This window comes from Thamnophis elegans, chromosome 9 (genome assembly GCF_009769535.1).
Source record: "Thamnophis elegans isolate rThaEle1 chromosome 9, rThaEle1.pri, whole genome shotgun sequence".
In the NCBI taxonomy this organism is placed as follows: domain Eukaryota; kingdom Metazoa; phylum Chordata; class Lepidosauria; order Squamata; family Colubridae; genus Thamnophis; species Thamnophis elegans.
The window spans coordinates 62,802,910-62,827,593 of NC_045549.1; the positions used below are offsets into that span (position 1 = coordinate 62,802,910).

A 24,684-nucleotide genomic window follows, 5' to 3' on the forward strand; every position below is an offset into this window, starting at 1 on the left:
CAAAGTCTATATGTCTTGTTATTCTAGCAAAACTATTTATATTTTAGGATGCTGGAATGCCTCTAAGAAAGAGAGATGATCTTTATTAAGGATCTATTCATATTCAAGTCAAGTCAAGTCAAGTAGGTTTTATTGTCATTGCAACAATATACCGTACAGTACAGTGAAAGAAAACAATGTTTACCCAGAACCAAGGTGCTACATCAGATAACATAAAGAAAAAAGAAAAAGAGCAGGACACAGGACTACATATAGCTCACAAGTATTTATGGTTTCAGTTTCTTGGTGTTGAGGAGTCTGATGGCTTGTGGAAAGAAACTGTTACACAGTCTGCTTGCAACAATATACCGTACAGTACAGTGAAAGGAAACAACGTTTACCCAGAACCAAGGTGGGCCCGAATACTTCTGTACCTTTTTCCAGATGGCAGGAGAATAAAGAGCATGTATGGGTGGTAGTGGTCAGCCACAATGTTTCTGGCTTTACAGATGCAGCATGTGGTGTATATGTCCATGACAGAAGGAAGAGCAACCCCGATGATCTTCTCTGCCGTCCTCCTCATTTGCTGTAGGGTCTTGCGATCAGAAATGGTGCAATTCCCAAACCAGATGGTTATGCAGCTGCTCAGGGTGCTCTCGATGGTCCCTCTGTAGAAGGTTGTGAGGATGTGTGATGGAAGCTGTGCCTTCCTCAGTTTCCTAAGAAAGTAAAGACGCTGCTGGACCTCCTTGTTATGGAACTGGTGTTGAAGGACCAGGTTGAGATTCTCCACCAAGTGAACACCAAAGAATTTGGTGCTCTCTGCAATCTCCACGTAGGAGCCTTTGATGTTCAGCAGGGAGCGGTTGTGTTGTGTCCTCCTGAAGTCAACAACCATCACTTTTGTTTTGTCTACATTCAGAGACAGGTTGTTGGCTATATACCAGTTTATTAACTTCTCCACCTCCTCTCTGAATGCTGTCTCGTCGTTTTTGCTGACAAGACCCACCACGGTCATGTCATCAGCGAAGTTTATGATGTGATTCGAACTGTGCATTGCTACACAGTCATGCGGCAGCAGGGTTAACAGCAGAGGACTGAGCACACAGCACTGTGGGGCTCCAGTCCTCAGTATGATGGTGTTAGAAGTGTTGTTCACGATCTGCACTGTCTGAGGTCTTCTAGTCAAAAAGTCCAGGATCCAGTTACAGAGGGAGGTGTTCAGGCCCATCAGTTGTTGGGGAATGATAGTATTAAATGCTGAACTAAAGTCTATGAAGAGCATTTGTACGTATGAGTCTTTGTTTTCTAGGTGAGTGAGGGCTAGATGGAGTGTAGTGGAGATGGCATCGTTGGTGGAGCGATTCAAGCGGTATGCAAACTGCATTGGATCCAATGTTACAGGCAGCAGGGTCTTTATATGCCTCATGACGAGCCTCTCAAAGCACTTCATGATGATGGGAGTAAGTGCAACGGGAGGTAGTCATTGAAGCAGGACACCGATGGTTTTTCGGCATGGGGACAATGGTCGTTGTCTTGAAGCACTTTGGGACAACAGTGGTGCTCAGAGAGATGTTGAAGATGTCGGTGAAAGCATTTGCCAGTTGGTCTGCACATCCAATGAGCACTCTGCCAGGAATATTGTCTGGTCCCGCAGCTTTCCATGGTTGACTCTGCTTAGAGCTTTCCTCACGTCAGTAGTGGAGAGACAAACTATCTGGTTGTTGGAAGGAGGTGTGGTCTTCCTCATTGTCACGTCGTTCTGTGCTTCGAAACGGGCGTAGAAGCTGTTTAACACATCTGGAAGTGAGACATCACTCTCACAGGCAGGTGGTGATATTCAGAGAAAGACTATGCAAATTCAGATTAAAAAGCAAAATATATGAATCATGATGAAAGCTACCAATATAAAGCAACATTTAAGAGATAAAATGATTACTGTAGAGTCAACCAACAACGCACTAAGCATTTTAATCAATAGATTATGAACAAGCCATGTATTAGAATACTATGTAAAATCTTAAGTTCTTAGTTTAACTGGTCATAATTTTCCACTTTTTTAAAAACTTACTGAAGTAATACGAATAGAACAAATTGCAAAATGAAATCAATTTCAAATCATGGTTTAAAATTCTGTCATGCATTTGATAGTTGATTAATCTAATAAGCGTTGAATCTCAAGGTATAAAAAAGCAATCAAAAAAAGAAAGAAGGACAAAGTACTGCATTTTTCAGAGTATAAGACACACTTCCCCCCAAAAAGAGGGTGAAAATTTGGGTGCATCTTATACACTGAATGTAGCAAAAAATGTGAGGCATGGAGGAGACGATGGTCTGTGGCAATCCCTGAAGCCTGGGGGTATTCGGAGGCTGATCCACCCTCCATCAGCTGATCATGCTGAATCAGGCTGTAACAATGTGCTGAAACTGACTTGGCTGTTCGCTATTTGCTGCAAGGACGTGTCAGACTTTGCAGCAGCAATCACATTCAGAAAGCACACAAAAGTAACTGATTCAGCAGAATTTAATAACTTCTCTTTATTATAATATAACACATAAGTAAATATACAATACCAAAAGCAGGTTTTCCAACGTGGTAGTTCAGCAGAGAAGTTTCACTTTCAGTTTTAGTTTCGGTATCAGCAAGCATGCAACTTTAGTACAGAACAAGCCACTCCCCTTCCTTGTCTCCTTCCTTGTTGCTCACACAGCAAATACTGTTTGTTTCCAAACAGTACTCAACTCTCTCACACACTGACAGGACGCTAGCCAGATGAATACCATGGATGCTGGTAGGCACAGGCAGAAATCTTTTTTCTATTTTCTCCCCAAAAACTAAGGTGCATCTTATACACTAGAGCCGGGATGGCAAACCTATGGCACACGTGCTCCTAAAACCTCCGGAGGGCCTCAAAGGGGGGGGGGAGGCTGTTTTTGCCCTCCCCAGGCTCCTATAAAGCCTTTGGAGCCTGGGAGGGCGAAAAAAGCATGCAAAAATTGGGGGTGAATGCCCGTCATGTACGCATGTGCACTGGGGGGGGTTTTCGCGCATTGCATTATGGGTGTGGCACACCCACACACGACCCCCCTGCATTCTCCCCCTTATGGCACGTGAGCCAAAAAAGGTTGACCATCGCTGCTCTAGAGCATCTTATACTCTGAAAATAAGGTACGTATTTATATGGCGTGCACATATCTGAGAAAAAATGTGCCATGTCCAATTTACCTTGTTGATTCATGATTCTTCTTTCCTAATTCTATAACCAGTTTGTTTTCTGAAACCACACATTTCTAAAACATTTTCATAAGATAAAGGTAATGGAAAAGTTTCCGTTTCAAAAAACCTTTCTGTGGAAAATATTTCATTTCATATTACTGAGCTAAAGCAGCAGGCACTAGCAGAAGGCTGCACAATGGATATACTTCATGTATTAAACTGAACAAGCCAATTAAATTTAGCTACAGCTCTCCTGTTTTCCCTAATGTTCAAAACCATCTTACAATTTGGCAAAATGTTTATCTGGACTTGAGTAGTGTCTCCTCTCCACTGTTCAAGGAGTAAAACTTCCGACTCACCATGAGATAATTAGAGCCGAGGTGGTGCAGTGGTTAAATGCAGCACTGCAGGCTACTTCAGTGACTGCAGTTCTGCAGTTCGGCTGTTCAAATCTCATCAGCTCAGGGTTGACTCAGCCTTCCATACTTCCGAGGTGGGTAAAATGAGGACCCGGATTGTTGTTGGGGGCAATATGCTGACTCTGTAAACCGCTTAGAGAGGGCTGAAAGTCCTATGAAGTGGTATATAAGTTTAACTGCTATTGCTATTGCTATAAGGCAGTAACAGCACCAAACAGACAGTTAGGTTGCTCAGCCTGGTGAGTGACTGTTGACTCATCAGTATTGACTGAAGGTGGAGACCTCATTGGTCCAAACGGTTTCAGAAGAACAAGACACAGTGTGGGGCAGCCACTTGAAGCAAAGGGAAGACTACTACACTATATCGTTCCCAGGAAAATCATGTTAATGGCGTCAAAACCTAACAATGGTCCCAAGTATGGGTGCCCCATAAATGGGGCAGGGATGCTAAGAATCTCACAGTCCACTAAAAGCATGAACCTAGAATTGAAATTTACAGATGGCTGTTATGTATGAGCTGGGTTGACAAAATCACAAATGAGGTGAGAAGCCGCCTGGGAAAGCAAAGGGAAATCATCAAAGCCATTAAAAAGTGAAAGTTAGAGTCTTTTAAACATGTGATGCGACACACAGAAAAAATATGGCATATTTCACTTAGTCCTCCAGGAAAAAAATGAAGGCAAATGAGGTACAGGCAGAAGAACACATCATGGCTTCAAAATCTAAGGGACTGGTTTGAACAAAACTCAACAGCACTATTTTGTGCTGTTGACAGGATTGCCGACATGATCGCCAACATCTGATAATGGATATGGCACAAGAAGAAGAAGAGCACAATTAATTCATTTTGTGTCAGCTAAATGCCTGTATTTCTTATTTTCACAAATAATTAAAGTTAGAGTGGCAAATTTGCATCAGTATAAAGAGTTTTTCTCCCTCCTTTAATTAAGCATGTGGGGGATGTCAAAATTTTTAGATAAAATACATATTATAATCAATGTTAAAAACATATATTAAGCACCTGTTTAATTAAATGAACTTTTTTCCATTTTTTCCTTGCTTTCTGTATTAGCTTGAAGCTATCACGATCATATTCCTTTAATAAATATTCTAAATATTTCTATATCACAGCTCTATAGGTAATTTACAAACCCTTTAGAAAGAATCATTAAACAATGTTTGGGAATGTTATTTCTATTTTTATCCAAAACTACCACCCCATTTATATTCATGAGTGAATACAAGTAAAAGCGCTGGTAGACATACTGATTAGTTCAAGATATATATTAATCAGTAAGTACTGTATTTTTCAGAGTATAAGACGCACCGGAGTATAAGACACACCAAGTTTTTGAAGAGGCAAATTTAAAAAAAGGGCATGCATAGCCTTTAGGAGGCTTATAGAGTGCTCCTGGGAGGCTGGGGGACAAAAAAAAACAGCCTGTTTTTTGCTCATTTCTCCACTCCCCAGCCCCCAGAAGCACTTTGGAAGCCTCCTAATGGCTCTGCACTGCCATTTTTGATACTGGTTTGCTTCACACACGTCTGCCACGCATTGCTCACACATGCACAGTTGACTGAAAATTGTTCTGCGCATGCGCAGTAACATGCTGGCAATGGCAGAAGAGACCAGGGAACCAGTTCGGGGGCATGGCCTACCGGTTCTGCGACCCAGGCTGAATCACCACTACTGGTTCAGCCGAACTGGGAACAACCCACCTCTGACACATACATGCACCCACACCACATAAATACCATTCCATGCTGGGAGACGTTTATCCCCATCTGAGCTTACAAACTGCCAATCATGCCTGGATTTGGGGAAAAGGCCCTCTCCTTTCTTTGTGGATAAAAAGTATACAAACTGCAGCTTGTGTGCATGTGCACATCTGCATGTGTGCGTGCGCACACACGCTTGGCTGCAGCAGTTTGGGGAGGTGAAGAGCTTATGAGGCACTGAATTGACCCCATGTGAAGTCAGCTGGTGCTCCTTGTTCCATTCCCGCTGAATCAGCCATCCTGAATCAGCTTTGTCCAGGGTGCAGCATTCAGCTGGACACGCTTTACCCAGCCATGCCCATATAGTCATGGCGACCCAGCTACTGGACCTTTGAGCGAAACCATAATGGTGATGTGGTCCTCCATGACACTGAATTTCACACTCCTGATATAAAACCTTATTTGTTCTTAACTAGTGTAGCCAGACATTGCTTGGGATAGGTCCTTGCCAGCTTCCATAAAATTATGTTTGTCTCTGCATAATATTTGTAAGAAATTCCAATGTAACAATTCTAGTTGTACAGTACAGCATTGCACATCTTCTACTAATAACAAAAGTCCTAGGTTTCATTAAAGGCATATACTTTTCTGTTGTGGCCCAGCAGGAGCCGTTGGAGCTGCCACCAGACTCCGACAGCGAGGGGCCCTATGAGTCGGCTCTGGAGGATGTGGAGGACCCTGGACAGGGTTCTGACTCCGAGCAGGGTGCAGAGGCTGGTTAGCCACCAGGAGGTGCCTGAGCCTTGGACCAGTGGGGAGGAGACAAGGGAGAGTGATTCAGACACCAGCAGTGAATTGTTCCTGGATGCCTAGCACCAAATAGGTGTCAGGAACAGTTGCACAAGTAGAGGAGGTAATTGCACTCGGCTGGTGGTCATTAGGGTCCTTTCCAGACTATAAAGGACTGCTTGTGCACACGCCCCTCTTGCAGAAGTCAACGCTAATGTTGGAGAACATTATTGTGAGCTTGGTAGGCTGTATTGCTGCCACGGCTTATCTGTGCTGGATTGCTGCCCAAGCTTGTTTGTGCCGGTTTGCTGCCAAGGACCTGTCTGTCTGTTAATTAAATGCCGTAACTTATCTTTGGCTCGGAGTGTGCTTTGGTGTGGAGGGAGGTCAGAACACTTTTCCATTCTTTCCTTGGTACATAACTTCCATCATCTGTATGCCAATGTATAATCCCACGTTTTTGACATATCAGTACAGAATATTATACTTGTTTATTAAGTCACAAGCACAAATCATTAATTGTTGTATTGCTGTATAAATAAAACACACAAGTATCATGTACCCGGCACAAATCTTTTTAACTCTTACTTCTTCCAACTGCATAAAATTAAAGTTGAGCATAGTTATGCTTTTCAGGGTTTGAGAAGCGAAAATATGATGCCTTGTGGGGTAGTGTAAGAATCATCACAACTGCACCGTTTCAGAGTAATTGGACTAATCAAAGCTAGATAATGTTACCATTGTCACTAAGAAAGTCCTACTCATTAGTCCATTACAAAGGAATTACTGTAGATTTAGCCTATGTGCAACATCACTTCCTGTACAAATGAACACAGATAATAAAACAAGCTTGAAACTTTTCCAAGCTAGCAGATTGGCAGCACAAATTATAAAGTGAAACAGAAAGCTTTCACAAGATTCAACAGAGCTCGTAACATAAGAATGATTAAATGTTTCTATACACCAAGTACACACCACAATAATGAATCAGACTAAAAATTTCCAAGAGATTCAACTGTGCCAGCTGGGCTTCTTCAGACAGCAGCATTATAATGCAAAATGATGACATTCTAAATAGCCTTGTTTTCAGTTTCTGTGCAATCTGTCTAATGCATACGTTTTAAAAAGCAAGTGAGGCAGGAAGGAGGAGCAGCACAGGAGAAGACCGTAATTAAAAAGGAGTACAGCTTCCACGTGCCTGTAAATAGAAGAAGAAATGAAAACTGTCCTAGGTTCTTTTTTTAATCTAAAGTCAAGAAATCCTAACATCCTTATTTCTCAGCAAGTAGGCAAACCACTTATTAATACATATATAGTTATACCCTTGAATTGATGATACCGCCTTATCCTGTAAATTAAGACTGTAGCTATGAGTAACAACAAAACAAGAAATTAAAATGCATATAAGAAGAAACACATGCATGCTTACCAAGAAAACTCATATGTTTAAATCAGATTGAAAGATTTATGATCCCTGAAAAAAAAGAGGAAATCACAACTTTCTGATGTTTACATTATCATTAAATGCCAAACATTTCTTTACTTTCTCAAGCACCGCTAAAGCTAAAAACTATGTATTCAAAGAAAATACTCCCACAATAAAAGTTAACAAAACTTATGTAGTGCAATTTTAATTTAATGTGTATATTTGATACAACAATCTAAATTTTTGTTCACACATCCCCCAAAGTCATTATAGTCAGGATAAGGATTTAAATTTTACATCATTTATAGTGATATGCATCATTTGTATAATTAGTAAAATAATTTCTTAATTTATGCAAATCATCCTGAATGCCATAATTTACAGATTAATGGACATTCTGGTCTAATAGACACTCACCTCCATTCGAGCAAGCCATTATAGCAAGGTTTCACTATAACAACAGCACTTAGACTTATATACCGTTTCAACAGTGCTTTATAGCCTTCTCTAAGCGGTTTACAGAGTCAGCATATTGCCCCCAACAATCTGAATCCTCATTTTACCCATCTCGGAAGGATGGAAGGCTGAGACAACCTTGAGCCTGGTGAAGAATTGAACTGCCGAACTGCTGGCAGCTGGAAATAAGCAGAAGTAGCCTGCAGTTCTTCATTCTAACCACTGCGCCACCATGGCTTTTATTGTTTTCTTTTACACTGGGCATGAGAGTTGTACCGTAAGAATGTGAAACTTTCTTCAATTGAAATATGAAATCCAATTTTCTCCTGTACACCTTATGTATAACTTCCCCGAAGAGCACCCCAAATGAAGTGGGGGATACTCCAAGGGAGCTTTCATCCATTGCCATATGAATCAAGCTAAAAAAATCACACTAAGAAATATAACAGGAAAAATAATAATATTTTCAGGTCTCCAAAAGTAACAACTTTAGACATGTTCTCCCCCTCCACCAATTTTTCCCCATGTTCTGAGGAATCCTGAAAAGCACTAAGATGCTCTGAGCTTTTCCAAAGAACTTGAAAGACTTGTAGAAAATGACAGAACAAAAATTTCCAAAGAATGCCAACACAATCCACCAAAGCATAACATTTTCAGTCAATAAGACAAACAAACAATGCTCAGTCAGAGGACAGAAAGAAGCAGAATGCCAGAACAATCTTTTGATAAACCTGATTCAGAAAGAAAAGTAGCAGAGAGAAACAAGGATAACGGTGGCTATGAGATTGAAAAATAAGACTGTTCCTAATAAGAAGGTCCTTGGGAGTTTGATCCAAAGCGTCAATGGGCTGGAGGTTCTCATTTTCCCCATGTTGAATCCGAATAATATGCTGACATGTTTACAAACAGGCATTTGAAATAAATCTCCCAACTAAACTCTACTAAATATTAGTAGAAATATTGCATTAATTAAATGTACCATGCAATCCTTTAATAAAAGTCATGCGCTATTTACCTTTACTCTATCCTTACCTGTTCTGACCCCTCCCTTTGTACGGTGAGTCACGCCGACACAAGATGACTGTTAGCCAATTTATTCAGATAATTAACTCACAGACAAGACTTTGGCAGCAACCCAGACTTCCACAGGTAAGAAATACACACAAGAGCTTCTCCAGCTTTAGTATAACGGTTGTGTCCTGCAAAAGGTCTCCTCCCAATGTCTCTTCTTATATACTCTCTTGGGAGGAGCCTAATCACAACCACCTGGCCCCAATTATCTTCTATGTCTCCGTAATTGCTGCCAGCACTTATCAGCCCGTCTCTGCCTGGCGTCCAGGACCAACTCCCTTAGCTCCTCCCCACTGCTCCAGGGCCTGACGTTTTCACCACTGCTCCAGGGCCTGACATCAGGCACAAACTCCCTTTGGCTTTCACCGCTGCTCAGGCGCCTCCTGGTGGCCAACCAGCCTCTCTGGTCCCTGCTCGGAGTCTGAACACTGTCCAGGGACCTCCACATCTTTCAGAGCCGATTCATAGGGTCCCTCACTGTCGGAGTCTGTCGGCAGCTCCAATGGCTCTTGCTGGGCCACAACACTTACCTTACCTTTCCTCTACCCATATTCAACTTACCAACTCACCTAAAACCTATTCCTAAATGGACATATTTAAATAAACAGATTACCAGTTACATCTACCTTGTATTTTCTTGTACAATAATAACAAGAGAGCAGCAAAACCTAAACATACAATAATCTTAATGATTTTACAAGCTTACATTGATGACATAGTTATTAATAGGAAAAAAACTTGAGTTAGTGGAAGAAGCGAACAAATTCTAGCTGAAAAATGATTATAGTGCAAATAAGAAAAAAGATGTTTCTATCTAAATTACTGCCTATGCAGGACCAGATGAACTAATTATACTTTATTGAGCCAAGGTGGCGCAGTGGTTAAATGCAGCACTGCAGGCTACTTCAGCTGACTGCAGTTCTGCAGTTCGGCTGTTCAAATCTCACCGGCTCAGGGTTGACTCAGCCTTCCATCCTTCTGAGGTGGGTAAAATCAGGACCCGGATTGTTGTTGTGGGCAATAAGCTGACTCTGTAATCCGCTTAGAGAGGGCTAAAAGCCCTATGAAGCGGTATATAAGTCTAACTGCTATTGCTATTGCTATTGCAAGGCTACAGTAACAAAATCTTGTAAGTCTGAAACTTTCCATTACCACTTTTAACTGTTTCATTCTTAGGGTGGTCATTCCTGTTCCTTTCTCTGAGCATTAAGTCATTGGGGGCTCCTGCTTCTCTTATCTGATTGTTCCCTTGGCAACATCTCTTCCCCTTGTTCCCCAAGATCATCCACACATTCCATTATAAAATATAAGAGTATAATAAATCATTCATAACCTAATAGAAAAAATACTATTTTAAACACTATATGTTGCAAGAATCTATTTAAATAAAGAATATTTAAATAAAATTGGACTCAATCCAGCAATTCTTATATTTTGGCTTGTTTTTCCCAGGAAATTCCAGAACACTACGTGGGAAGATCTTGGAAAAGATAATCAAGCAACAAATCTGTAAACAGCTAGAAGCAAGCAGAGACGTAACCAGAAGCCAACATGGGTTCATCCAAAACAGATGATGCCAAAGAAATTATTTCATTTTGACAGTGACTAAATTAGTGGATCAGAGAAATGCCGTGGATATAGTACACCTAGATTTCAGCAATCCATTTGACAAAGTAGACCACAACTACTGTAGCTAGAAAAATGTGGGATCAATGCCAGATGGATTTGTAACTGGTTGACAAACTGTACTTAACATGTAGTCCTCAATGGAACTACATCCACATGGAAGGAAGTAAATAGTGGGGTACCTCAAAGTTCCGTTTTAGGCCCAGAACTCTTCAATATCTTCATAAACGATCTAGATGAGGGAATAGAAGGAGAATTTATCAAATTTGCAGATGATACTAAGCTGGCAGGAATAGCCAACACCCCAGAATATAGGTTCAAATCCAAAAGGATCTTGACAGACTTGAACACTGGGCCCTGTTTAGCAAAGTGAAATTCAGTGTGGCTAAAGTAAGGTTTTTATACTTATGCAAGAAAAAACAACTGCACAGATATGGACTAGGTGAAAAGTGGCTTAATGCCAGTAACTATGAGATTAGAACTATGAGAGTAACTATGAAATTTTGGAGTCCAAATGGACAATCACTTAAATATGAACCAGCAGTGTGCAGCAGCAGCCAATGCAATCTTAGGCTGCATTAATAGAAGGATAAAATGAAGATCACGTGAAACATTAGTACAGCTTTACAAAGCTTTAGTGTGGCCATATTTAAAATACTGTGTCCAGTTTTGGTCACCACAATATAAAAAAGATGTTGAGACTCTAGAAAGAGTACAGAGAAGAGTAACAGGGATGATTAGGTGGCTGAAGGTTAAAACATATGAAGAACAGTTGCAGAAATTGGGTATGTCTAGTCTAGTGAAAAGAAAGATTAGTGGAAACATGACAGCAGTATTCCTATATTTGAAGGGCTGCCACAAATATGAGGGGAGAAACTATTTTCAAAAGCATTAGAAGGCAAGACAAGAACCAATGGATGGAAACTAATCAAGGAGAGAAGCAATCTAGAATTAAGAACAGTGAAAACAATCAACCAATAGAATCGCTTGCCTTCAGAAGTTGTAGGTGCCCCATGACTAGAAGCTGGACTGGACCGCCATTATATATAGTTATAGAGTCCTGTAGACATTATTTTAAAGCATGCTTTCTTTCAATTCTTAAAAACAAAATATTTTACAACACTTGCAAATCTTTTCCAAAGGGCTATGCTGTATGAAATCTCTGGGAAAATACAGAAAAGTATCAGCATTCTAATGTCAATCCATGTTATTCTATCAGGAACCTCAGATTAAATTATCTAGTGTCAGATATGAGCCAAAATAAATGCTAAATAGGTACCACTTTGGTGGGCACATTAATGGGTATATGTAAGAAGACTTGAACCAGGTTCCCACTGACAACAGTACTATCACCTGCTGATCCTTTCAACCTGAAAACACTTTAAACAGTGCCTCTGACTCGAATGGACCGAAGCATCTTATTAGAAGTATTACCTGCTTCTTAGATAAAATATACTTTAGATACAATAAAAAGAGCAAACAGTTTTCTGGTTTATCAATAAAATATTGGGTTCAATCATTTCTATTTGGCTGCTCTTGCCGCACTACCAGAAACTAGCATCTACCACTCCATTTACAGTAGCATATTTAAACCAAAACAATTAATCCTCTAAATGATTGCTGTGTCTGGTAGAATTGTTCTTAGGTTATTATTGAGTTCTTCTGTATTCTTTTTCTTGATGTTCTGTATATTCTATAACCCTTGAATATTTCAGTGATCATAGTTGCTAATCATACTAGATTGTGTTATGGATTGTTAGGTTTGAAAGTGAGCTTTGTATAGTATTAAGTTTCTTTTTTTAAAAAACTGTTAAAGTTAGAGTTTTATTGATTTGTATGCCGCCCACTCCCAAAGGACTCCGGGCGGCTTACAATAAAACAAGGGAGGGGGGATAATACACAAACAACATATTAAAATATACAACAGTCACAATTTCCGAGGGGCTGGATATTTCGAGAGCCCCCCGGCCTGCTGGAGCAGCCAGGACTTAATGGCTTTGCAGAAGGCCGGGAGGGTAGTAAGGGTCCGGATCTCCACGGGGAGATCGTTCCATAACATGTTCAAAATGTTAAAATGCAACACCCCCCTCCCAAATTAACAAATAACAACAAAGATGGACATAACATTTTTGAAAAAGTGCATTAAAGAGGACAAAAAATAAAAACACACATAAATATTACCCCCCCCAGATTATTACTGATAACTATATTGCAACAATGTTGACTCCCCCCCCCCTTGAGAAGCAGGCCCACAATCTACAAATGTCTACATCTATTTACAACCAACTTAACTTATCATCTATCTACTATATGTAAAAACAAAATTCTTAACAGGTAAATCAGCAACAAAGTTAAACTTCAAAGCCCTCTGTTATTTAATTGTATTTAACTCATAGAAGGTCTACAATGGCTTATCTACCACAAGTACTACAATCAGCCCATCTGGGATAAAATAATAATAACAACAACAGCAACAACAACAACAACAACAACAAAAGATGCTGGCAGCAACCCATACCAACAATCGGCGCCAGTCAATGATATTTGTGATACATTTTAAAATGTTCATTGACTGAGTTTCATGTTCAATGAATAAAAGAGTTAGTTAATAATAATAATTAATAGTAATATTAACAACAACAACAACAACAACTTTCCCTTAAGAGTTTTAGTGGAAGCTTTGCCAACAATGTCTCATTTTCCAATTGAATACATAAATATACAACATATTTGTATATAAATATATTTATATATAAATATGTACATGCTATCAATATTTCGACCACATCCATTGTTGAAGCAGTCTCACTGTGAACCAAAGTGTAAAGTCTCTTGTCAGTTGTTCTCTGTTTAGGTGTAATCAATCCATTTTTCACATCAATCCATTTTCTCAGGAAAAGGCAGTCCAAATTCTTTTATCAATTGCATATAAGTCCATCTTCTTAAGAGAGTCACTCATCGAATCTGCTAATTACATTAAGTTTGTAAAATCCAGATCACCTTCAAATTTCTGCAGCAGGTCCTATGTTTTCCAGCCAAACTTCTCCTTCAAATCTTCCAGCATGGATTTAGACTGCAGTCCATTCGGTTGTAAGTCTAGCTTGGCTGTGAGATGCTTGGTTTGCATCTGGGTATTCTCTTTAGGGTTGTTTTGAAACCCATGGAATTTTATCAAGCCTTTTACCAAAGTTGTCAATTTGAACTTGTAAACTAAAAAAGGGTGGTTTTTTTTTCCTGTGAAGGTAGCCCACCAGGCTTTATCTTTAACTTGGTGCATTATTTGTATCTAAACTTACATCGGCAACAAAAAAAACCCCACAATTCCTTTCAAAGACAGAAGGGGAAAATGCACTGTAACAAAATGGCCGCAAAGAACATTAAAATGATATTTTTGTCAATGAAGGTGTGAAGAAAAAAAAGGAAAAATTCCATTGAAAATTTAAAAAGAAAAAATCCAGATGAGAGCTTTTTAAGTGTTAAATCCTATAGGGAATAGCAATAGCAATAGCAGTTAGACTTATATACCGCTTCATAGGGCTTTCAGTCCTCTCTAAGTGGTTTACAGAGTCAGCATATTGCCTCCAACAACAATCTGGGTCCTCATTTTACCCACCTCGGAAGGATGGAAGGCTGAGTCAACCCTGAGCCGGTGAGATTTGAACAGCCGAACTGCAGAACTGCAGTCAGCTGAAGTAGCCTGCAGTGCTGCATTTAACCACTGCACCACCTCGGCTCCGGGAAATCCGATATTGATGTGAATCCGATATAGATTGTCAGTTTCACTGCTCAGAAACTTTAGCTTCTACACAGAAAGTAATTCAGAGCCAAAAAACAAACAAACAAACAAACAACAAGCAGGAAAGCAGTATTAAGTTTCAATCCAAGGGTAGAATCACAATAAATTGATAACGACCATGCTATTCATTAGCTAATAGAACTGAGTTATATAAATATTTTTTAGTTTATTTCTAGTTACAAATGAGATAAGGGAAATGGAGGCAGAAGGGAATGGAGGCAGCATCTAAATCACTGTTCCAGTCTTCCCCTTAATGAGATTATATAGAAACTCTGTCAGCCTTTCATAGGGCCCTAAAAAACTAGTTATGTTCCTTGAGCCTGGGATGCTGAATATGTCAACAACCTCATTGCCTGTGTCAGGGTTCCGACAGATGCCCTAATTAAATCATGAGCCTCGAGCCAAGCCCCCAAAGAAATCCAGTTATTTATTAGGAGCAACATGTCAGCCCGTACCCAAGTGAAGCCAACTCTGACCCCATGTAATTTACGGCTCAATTATGACCCTGTTTCCCCCTCCCCATAGGGTGTATCATAAATCACATTCTCCAACGGAGCACTTTTGAGGGCTGTAGATATCATTCCCTTCGGCAGCTGTGGGTAACCTGGGATACCGCCTTGAGAGAGATAAGTCTGAAATGTGCATCTGTCTTTTGCTGCCGTGCTGTTTCATAGGTTACCCATCCCCTCTTTCCTATGGCAACTTGAGAGCAGGCCAGGAATGCTTTGCCAGTTGATACCAGTGGTAGGATTCAAATAATTTAACAACCAGTTCTCTGCCCTAATGATTTCTTTCAACAACTAGTTCACCAAACTGCTCAGAAAGTTAACAACCTGTTCTCCCGAAGTGATGAGAACTGGCTGAATCCCACCACTGGTTGACACTGGTTGACATATTGCTAACTAGACAAATATTTGTAATAATGTAATTTGGATGCTTTTATTGATTTAACTGCATTTACTCTTTAAAATGTTTTAAGATTTTTACCTCTAATGCATTTTTTGAATTGTAAGCTGCCTCAGACTCCTTGACTCGGATGGGATACCATAGAAATTGAACAAACAAGCAAACCTAAGAAAATTAGCACCATTCTTTTTTTTTCAGTATTATTTCCCCCAAAGAACCCGTATACTTTACATTATATTGTACTGTAAACCAAGCTGCCTAGAGTTGAGAGATAAGCAGAATACAAATGTAATAAATAAATAAATAAATAAATAAATAAATAAATAAATAAATAAATAAATAAATAAAGTTACAATAACAATACTTTATAAAATACCGGTTAAGTAAGTTATATAGCACTATTCCAGTTTTAAATTTGCATGTCAGCGTTCCAAATATCATGCAGAATTAAATCAGAGTCGAAGGCAAAACTATGCTTTAAGTTCCAATTTAATAAGGCAGGCATGTTGGCATTGTGCTATGGAATCCCAATTCTGGAAATTACATCAGGATCCCACCCAGTTAAAAGTTCATGATCTTGTCCCAACACCCACAGTCCATCACATGGTCCAATCTTCTTCTGGTCCATGCTAGCACCTACGCCCAACTGCTTCCGATCAGGTGCAAAGGTTTGGGAGACAAAAGATGACCTTGAGCTTCTAGAAAGGAATTTTTTATTTTGAAAACAACACATTCTACCCCTTGCTAATCCCCCCCCCCCTAATGAGAGTGTGGCAGGCCAAATATTCTTAAAGGAACCACTGCAGGCCTGACATTGCATACAGAAAAGCTATTCTAACTTCCATCCATTTCTCTGGAAGGAAGAGGATTTGAGAGGTATTAAATAAACCAAGACCCAGATGTCCATTAAGAAATACGATTCCTCATAATCCTATGTTTAATCTTATTAAATCTGAAATTCATCAACACAAGCTAGAATTTCTGTAAAGGAAAAACATATTTTCTGAAAGCTGTTACCCCTTCTTCATCAACGCAGGTGCACTCAATTAAAGCTATCTATTTTGAGACCTATGCTTATCAGCCGCCAATGATAGCATAAGTTTGGCAATAAAATGTGTTCTCTTAACTTGAAAGGGTGTCTCATCTTGTTTTTTTAAGACAGCAGCCGCATTACAGGATCAAAATCTATTAAACGGAAAGCAAAGATTATACAATCTGTCTAAATGTTTAAATGACTGTAAAAGTACTGACATACACAAAATGCTGTATATTGTCTTTTGTACTTCTTCACTGAAACTTTACTTGTATAAAATGCTAACATCTAATTGCGGCCCTAAGTTTCACATACCATTTCCAATCATTTAGAACTAGATCATGCTGATCAGCGAAGAAATATCTTAATGTTTCATAGCAATCTGTGAACAGTAAGTAAAACCCTATAAAATACGTACACATACTGCATACACATCAATTACACACACACACATATATATAACATAGGAGCAGGTATGAATATAAACATCATTGTGATTCTTACAAATTTACTTGGACTGAATGATATGATTTGTGATTCTGTCTAAAATACGATATTTTTAATAGAGAATTAGCTTAGATTTTCTCTATCTTCTATGGAGATGTCAAGATTTCTTGCATGAAAGCAGATACTCAAGATTTGAATTTTCTCCCTTTCAATCAGACTATTACACTGTATAAAATGCATAGTTCTAAACAGTTTAATTTATATAAACTGGAAGCAACCTTCACAGTCACTGACACTGGTGATGTGACCTAGAAGGGTAGTGAAAATGACTCCAAACTCAGAGATTACACCAAGGATGCCATAATTGTTATTGAAACATATCCATACTGCATCTAGTATCATAGAACTTCATTAATTTTAAATTTTGAATTGTAATTCATTGTAGAGAATTATAAAATGTATAAAATCCCCCTCCCCAAAGGTTACACTAGCATTACATTAATTTTTCACTCATTTCCTTGTTACTCACTGAAATAGTTCAGTCTTTTACAAGCATAAGAAAATACATCTGGATTGTCTTTTGCACTCATTTCAAGAAGGAATTACCTGCAGAATATACAGGTAAAATGTTTGCCTCACTGAAGAGCTTAAAGGTTTTTGTATTTCTTTGCTCTCATCCAGGAGCGCAATAGTTTTGTAGTTCCATGTTCTTAATAGGTGCTCTTTCTGATAAACTCTAAAAGAGGTGAGTGCATCAGATTTCTCTTCAAGGTGTAGCTTTGTGCCTGAATTCCTTAGTTGCCTAGTGATGCTGGAAACACTTAGAAGGCACTTATTCCATGCGTTTTAGCAAGTAACCCAGGTGGGGGGGGTGTCCATGTGAAACTTTGTTACCATTGCAAAATTAAATATTAACATTCTTAATTGAAGCATGAATGCATTTTTCATTTGAAACAATTACATTGTAACAGCTAAGGCAAAATGCCCATCAACGTGAGTGATGTTGAACTGGCCATGCCCACCCAGTCACATGACCACCAAGCCATGCCTACCCAGCTGGTTATTAGGGAAGAGAACTGGTTGTTAAATTATTTGAATCCCACCATTGGGTAAAAGGGAGCGTATCTTGCTTTCAGTGTTTCATCCTTCTGAAAGAAATAGCAATAAGACTTAGATTTCTATATTGCTTCATAGTGCTTTTTACAACCCTCTCTAAGCGGTTTACAGAGTCAGCATATTACCCCCAACAACTTGGGTTCTCATTTAACCTCCTCGTAAGGGTGGATGACTGAGTCAACCTTGAGCCTGGTGAGTCAGCTGAAGTAGCCTGCAATGCTGCACTCTAACCACTGTGCCACTTCCGCTCTTAAATATTAATCTTCGAGTGAATTTTAGTGTATACTTTATAGAAATTTTCAAATTGTGTTTCTGTCAATGTTTAATTTTTTTTTATACTGTCTGAAATGCAATTAATATCATTTAAAAAAACTCACAATAATATAGTATGTTGGAAACTATTTCCACGGGTGCCTTATTGAAAATAAGCAAATCTGAATTAGACTAAGTTCAAACTCAATGAAGGCTCTGTTGAGTATAGGTTATCTATTCACTGAGTCTATGAAGGACCATGCACAGAATTTTCACAAGGTGCACATATTGTCATACAGTTTGTTTACTTCAGTCCAAATCGATGCCAAAAAATGCAGCAGTGAATACAAACATATATTAATAGTCCTAATTCCATATCAATAACATGGAGATATTTACCTGTGTGTCAGTCTCCGGTGGCTAATGCAAACAGCTGTTTGTTGATCTTGTGCAATGCATACCTTATGACGAATGCATTTCATCTTTAAGCATGGATCTTTAGCTGGGTCTAAAGCTAAAAAACAATCGTAGAGAATATTTTTTTTAAAAAAAATACACCTTTTCTACAGACATACAGAAAGTATAAATAGCCTATTAGTTCCCCGAGGGCAATGATGTATCACTGATCGGCTAAGAAGACTAAGACTAAGAAAACCAGGTCTTTCCTCGCAATTAACAGTTAACAGTGAATTGGGTGATCTTACTAAATTCAGCTGACTAAAACTGCGACATCACTGATCCGCAAGCTGCATTGGTTTCCAATCTCTTTCCGGGTACAAATGATCACCTTTAAAGCCCTTCATGGCATGGATATGTATAGATACGATTTTTTATGACTTTAAGCCTCTCGGAGTTACCCTTTGGTAAGATGGATGGTCAATATATTTTATATATACATACCAGGGGTGGGTTTCAACCAGTTCGCGGCGGTCCCTGCGAACCGGTTGGTCGGCAAACCCGGAAGTAAGTAACTTCCGGGAACGGCGAAGGGCGTGCCTGCCCGCCCGCCCGCAGTCCTTACCTGGTTTTGACGAGTTCTGCGCTTCCACACATGCGCAGGACGCATACAGCGCCTGCGCGATCCTCCAGGAGCAGCTGGAGCGTCGCGCAGATGCTAGTACACATGCGTGCACCACATGCGTGCATGAGGACTCCGCTGGCCCCGTTCCAACCAAACCGGTTGGAACGGAGCGAGAAACCCACCCCTGATACATACATAGATGCATACTAAAAATTTCTAATTTATTTTTATCTGCTCTTCTTTGACACAATGGTTGTCTTAAATTCAGAGGAGCCTTTCTTTGGGAAAAGACTTATATTTACATCATTGGTTCTTATATGTACATACATAAGTATTCATGTTAGCAAGCGCACTGTGGTAAAAGTTGCAATTTTGCAAAAAGATACACTTAGGACCAATTAATGCCTAAACGTGGTAAATGGTGTGATCAGTTACATCCTAAATAAATGTTTTATTAACATTTCCACACTGAACATTCTGCCAATGCTTTGAATCCTGCTGATCTTTCTTTAAGCAGTAATTCATAAGGACATGGCTTTATATAATGAACACAACAATCATATGACAAATTGCTAATGAAAAATTAATTAAACTGATCTGGAAGGACAGAATTTTGATTAACTGTGATTACTATACATCAGGCAAACATTTTACCATCTCAAAATCAAAATGTAAAATAATTGCACAAAGTAACTTAGTAAGAAGGAACTCACACCACTCTTCCCCAACCACATTAAATCAATATTCAGTTTTATGATATTATGCGAAGTATGGATTTGACCGGCATTAATTTTCAATTTAAAGTAGTTTAAACATTTAATGCATCAATTTTCTTATTAAACAACAATTTTAAGGTATTTAATGCTTAGCAGTTATCATTTCCTAATGGGGAAAGTATTTTATCTAATATTGCTGTTATAAATATTATATTTATTTCTTCACAGTTAGAGAAGTAGGAGCCAATATTCCCAATTTAATATAAGTATAAATATTACTCATTTTGCAGTGGAAATTGTCTAAGTTCAATTCTAGCCAAAATATTCTGGATATGTTCACATTAATGTATTCATTTTTATAATTATAAGGAAACTATTCATAAATTAGTAATTAAGCATCACCTGCACGTTTGCAAAAGTAAAAAAAGAAATATCCATTCTACTCTTTTGTTATGTTAAAATAAGTATATTAGTATATTTTTCATGTTCTTACTGTACACATAGGAATTAAAATAATCTGAATTTGGATAGATCAATATTGATACATTTACACTTTTTTTTACAATTCCAACTCCAGCACTGAAAAACGAAATGGAGGCAAGCAGCTTGCAGTAACTACACTGTATTTACACCCCAAGCTTACAATAGGCTTTAGAGCCAGTGAAAACAAAAATTAAGATTGTAGTAGCAGCTACTCTTCTTCATCTGGATTTTCAGTTTAAAAGTATTAAAATGTCCTCTACTACTTGCCAAATATGAATCCTGCCCCTACCTTCCTGTAATAAAGCTTACAGAAACTAACTTGCAGGAAGCTGTTTTAAACTTAGGAAACTTTGCTTTCTAATCAAATCCCTCACAAAAGTGAACTCAAAAATAATTTGGCCAAGAAACAGACTTTGCAGCACAGGTGAATGTGTTAACTCCATATGCCAAATCCCTTTTTTTCCTCCAAACAAAACAAAGTACTAACTACAGTGTTTCCTCAAAAAATAAGACCTATCCTGAAAATAAGCCATAGCGTGTTTCTGTGCATGCACCCAATCCTACCCACAAAATAGCCCTACTTAAGCGCCCGCACAGCCGGTCTCCCAACCCATCCTACTGACATGAGGTGAGGTGAGGCAGGGGATGGAGCTGCTCCATGGGGCCCGCACCAGACTACCCCAGGGCTCCTGTGGCCAGGCAGGCCTTCCATGCACTGACATCTGTGTCCGCCTCATGGTAGCTGCTCCAACAGCCTCATCCAGGAAAATCCTGCACGGCGCCTGGCCCACTTCATGACTGCAATGGAGCAGGAGACCAAGCACACACTGCTGCTGCAGCCATGAGGCAAGGCAGGTGTTGGGGCATGGGTTGGTCGGCTGCAGGGGCCTTTAGGTAAGCGTTGCGGGGCCTATGGGGCAGTTCCATCTCATGGCGGCAGCACTCAAAAGAAATAACTTCCCCTGAAAATAAGTACCAGTGCTATTTCGAGCCTAAAAGAAAATAAGACCGGGTTCTTATTTTCAGGAAAACGAGTACTTAGACAGACAAACTGCTGCTATTCAGCAAAACTGCATTATACAGTGCATCACTCCTAAAAGTTACACAGAATTCACACAAAAGAACAAACATACCCAACATTTTTAAAAAATCTGCTGTTTCCAAATCCACTTCTTAAATCACCAGGATATCTGCTTTCTTATTGATTTTATGTATCAAAATAAAAGATCTGGCTTGCAGCCATCCACATTTTTTTTTTTTGCAAGAATGCGTCTTGACCCCTGGAGCCTTGAAACATAATTTATAAACTGGTTTGAAAACTGATAGGAGTTTCAGCCTCATAACATGTCACTTGACTGCCATCATCAGAGCTGTAGCCATCACCAGTGGATGCCTATGACATCATCTATGTATTCAGAAAGTCTGGGTTTCATACCCAAATATAAACCTGGCCTAATTATACATAAAAATAATAGTGCTGGCTCTTTGGCATGGAAATGGAGATGAGCATCACCCCAAGAGTCCTAGGGGAACCTTTACCTTTACCTATACTATAGACTTTTATCTTTTAGCTAGACAGCTGCTGGTGTGTATCAATTTAAAACAGGTTTATTAGATTGTCTTATACCTAAGTCAACAATGATCTAGGATTCGTCAATATAGCTTGTATAAAAATGTTTTCCATTTCCATGCCGAAGAGCCAGCACTATCTGAAGACGTCTCTGTGGTCATATGTCTGGCATGACGAAATGCCAAGACGCACAGAACACTGTTATCTTCCCAAAACATGGTTCCTATTTTTCTACTTACATTTTTACATGCTTTGGAACTGCTAGGTTGGCAGAAGCTGAGACAAGTAACGGCAGCTCACTCCGTTACATGGCACTAGAGATTCAAACCACCAATCTTTATGATCAACAGCTCAGCGCTCTAGCCACTGCGTATAATATATGCAGTGGCTCAATGTATAGTTTATAGTAGAGTAGAATAGTACTCAGTTTACAGTATAGTAGAATAGTATAGTAAAATACGGGAATAGTAAAATATTGGAATGGCTGATAGAAAATCTGCATTACATATAGTGCATCCAAATCCTGGTTTATCTGTTAAAGGATAATGATTCAATTTGACTGAGGAGGTCAAGATTTCAATCTATTGTGAAGGTACAGATTTAATTCTAAACCTCAAGTTTGATACTACAGTAAAATAATGCTATTATTGAATTAACAAAATGATGTTTGAAAATAAAATCAGGAAAGATAACTATTGTTTAGTCCTCAAGACTACAACTGACAGCAACAGACAGGCTGCACCTGATTGGCTAAGGCGCGGCATGGCTGAGCGCGGGCTTTCAGATGCGTGCCTCCCTGTTTGACAGCTCCGTATAAATAGCTGTCAAGCAGGGTGGAGTCCCGATCTACCGCTAGCCTGTCTACTGTTCAGATCTGCTCTAATAAAGTGCCGTTAACTTACCTCAGGAGCCTCCTGCCTCGTTCCTTCAGGGAATACTTCAACTATAACTACCACCAAATCAGGAATGATAACTATACCTACCATCTTTATCTTTTGGAAGAAAGTAAAATATAATATGCAAATTAAACTGTCATTCATGTAACATTAATCACGTTATGTCTTCCCCTTTAATCTTCTCAAGGTTAAACATAACTAGTTCTTTCTCTTGACACAGGCTTAGTTTTTAGTGCCTGATCATCCCTTGTTGTTAGGGGTGATGAACACAAGTGAACAGAGTACATGGTACCTAAACAAGAAAAACTTCTATGCCTTTTGATCTTACTCTTGAATATAACAAAATTAAATTATTGTAATATATTCTTCAGAAGGCTACTCTTTAAAACTGTTTAAGAAGTATTAAGTTGTACCTAATATAAATTCCAAAAATGAATGAAGAAAGAACATGATTCAAGACATAAGACTATGTAGCAAGCTCTTAGATATGCATTAAAATTCAAGACCAGTTATTGACTATATTCTCTAAATATATTCAGAAATATTTGTATTTATTGAATGCCCATATTCAGGAAACAAGAGTAGAGCTCATTAAGTGGAACAGTTGTGCATGCACAATGATGTATAGACAACTAGGAGTAGTTTTCAAAAGCAGCCAGTGCAGGTAATTTAATGATTTGAAAATGTATTGTTTTTATGCAAACTCAGTTATAAGCACTGCAAGCGCTCCTTTCAAATGTTTTACATTTCATGAGGTCTCCTGAATACGAATACTTTGCCTCGGATTCAAGACCGGGTAAGTAATTTGCAAAATAAATATTCCCACTTTACATGCTTATAGAGAACAGCTTGCATTTCCCCAAATCCTGTTCAGTTATGTATTCTGACTTCATCAAGCCAATATACTTAAATGGGGCATATTGATGCAGACTAAAAACCTAATGAAGAATAAAATCTAAATTTCTGACAAGTTAACTCCTTAGTTTACGAACCATGTTTTTTTTTAAAAGCCATGATAAGCCTTGGTCCATCTTTTCTTCAAGGAGATAAATGATTTAATGATAGTTTATGTACTCACTAATAAGACTTACAAAGGTAGCTGTAAAAACAGCAACACTTTCTGTATTTCCTTTGATATCCCATGGTTATCCAGGTCTGATAGTTATTCCACAGGCCAAATAGATGAGTCAAGATGCTCATTAGCATTACAACCTGTTTCCTCCCACCATTATTAAATTGGTATTTGAAGGAATGCCACCTACAATCCAGAAGAACATTTATTCTTTAGCAATTGTAGTCCTTGATGAAATAGTTTGTGATTTATACAATCTGCTTTTAAAGCCATCCAAATTAGTAGTCATCTCTGTATTGTGACAATGAATTTCATAGGTGGCATATGCAACCTGTTTGTTACATGTTTGTTTGTTTGCTTGATTGTTATTGAACTAATAACAGGGACCTCAAGATTTGTTTTTTGATAGTTACCAAATATCAGGCTTCAATTAGTGTTGATATACCGTGTTTCCCCGAAAATAAGACAGGGTCTTATTTTTTTTTTACCTCCCCAATGTTGCTTGGGCCTTATTATCGGGGGGGCTTATTGGTTTGGGGTTGCTGGGTGGCTGCTCTCTTGTGAACAGGCACCCGAAGAGCCGGGCACAGCCACAGGGGGAAATGGCTGTGTTGCACTGTTGCCTCACCATGCCCAGCTCTCCCTGCAGGGCCGGGCCAGGGTGCTGCCGCCGC

At 39.0% G+C, this 24,684-nt stretch overlaps 1 protein-coding gene across 1 annotated transcript in view; it reads right to left on the minus strand.

Moving 5' to 3' along the window:
* Nucleotides 1–24,684, minus strand: part of SPOCK3 (SPARC (osteonectin), cwcv and kazal like domains proteoglycan 3) — a 145,394-nt gene that overhangs the window by 58,362 nt on the left and 62,348 nt on the right. The window contains 1 exon segment of the mRNA XM_032223656.1: nucleotides 18,652–18,766. Coding sequence (XP_032079547.1) covers nucleotides 18,652–18,766 — 115 coding nt within the window.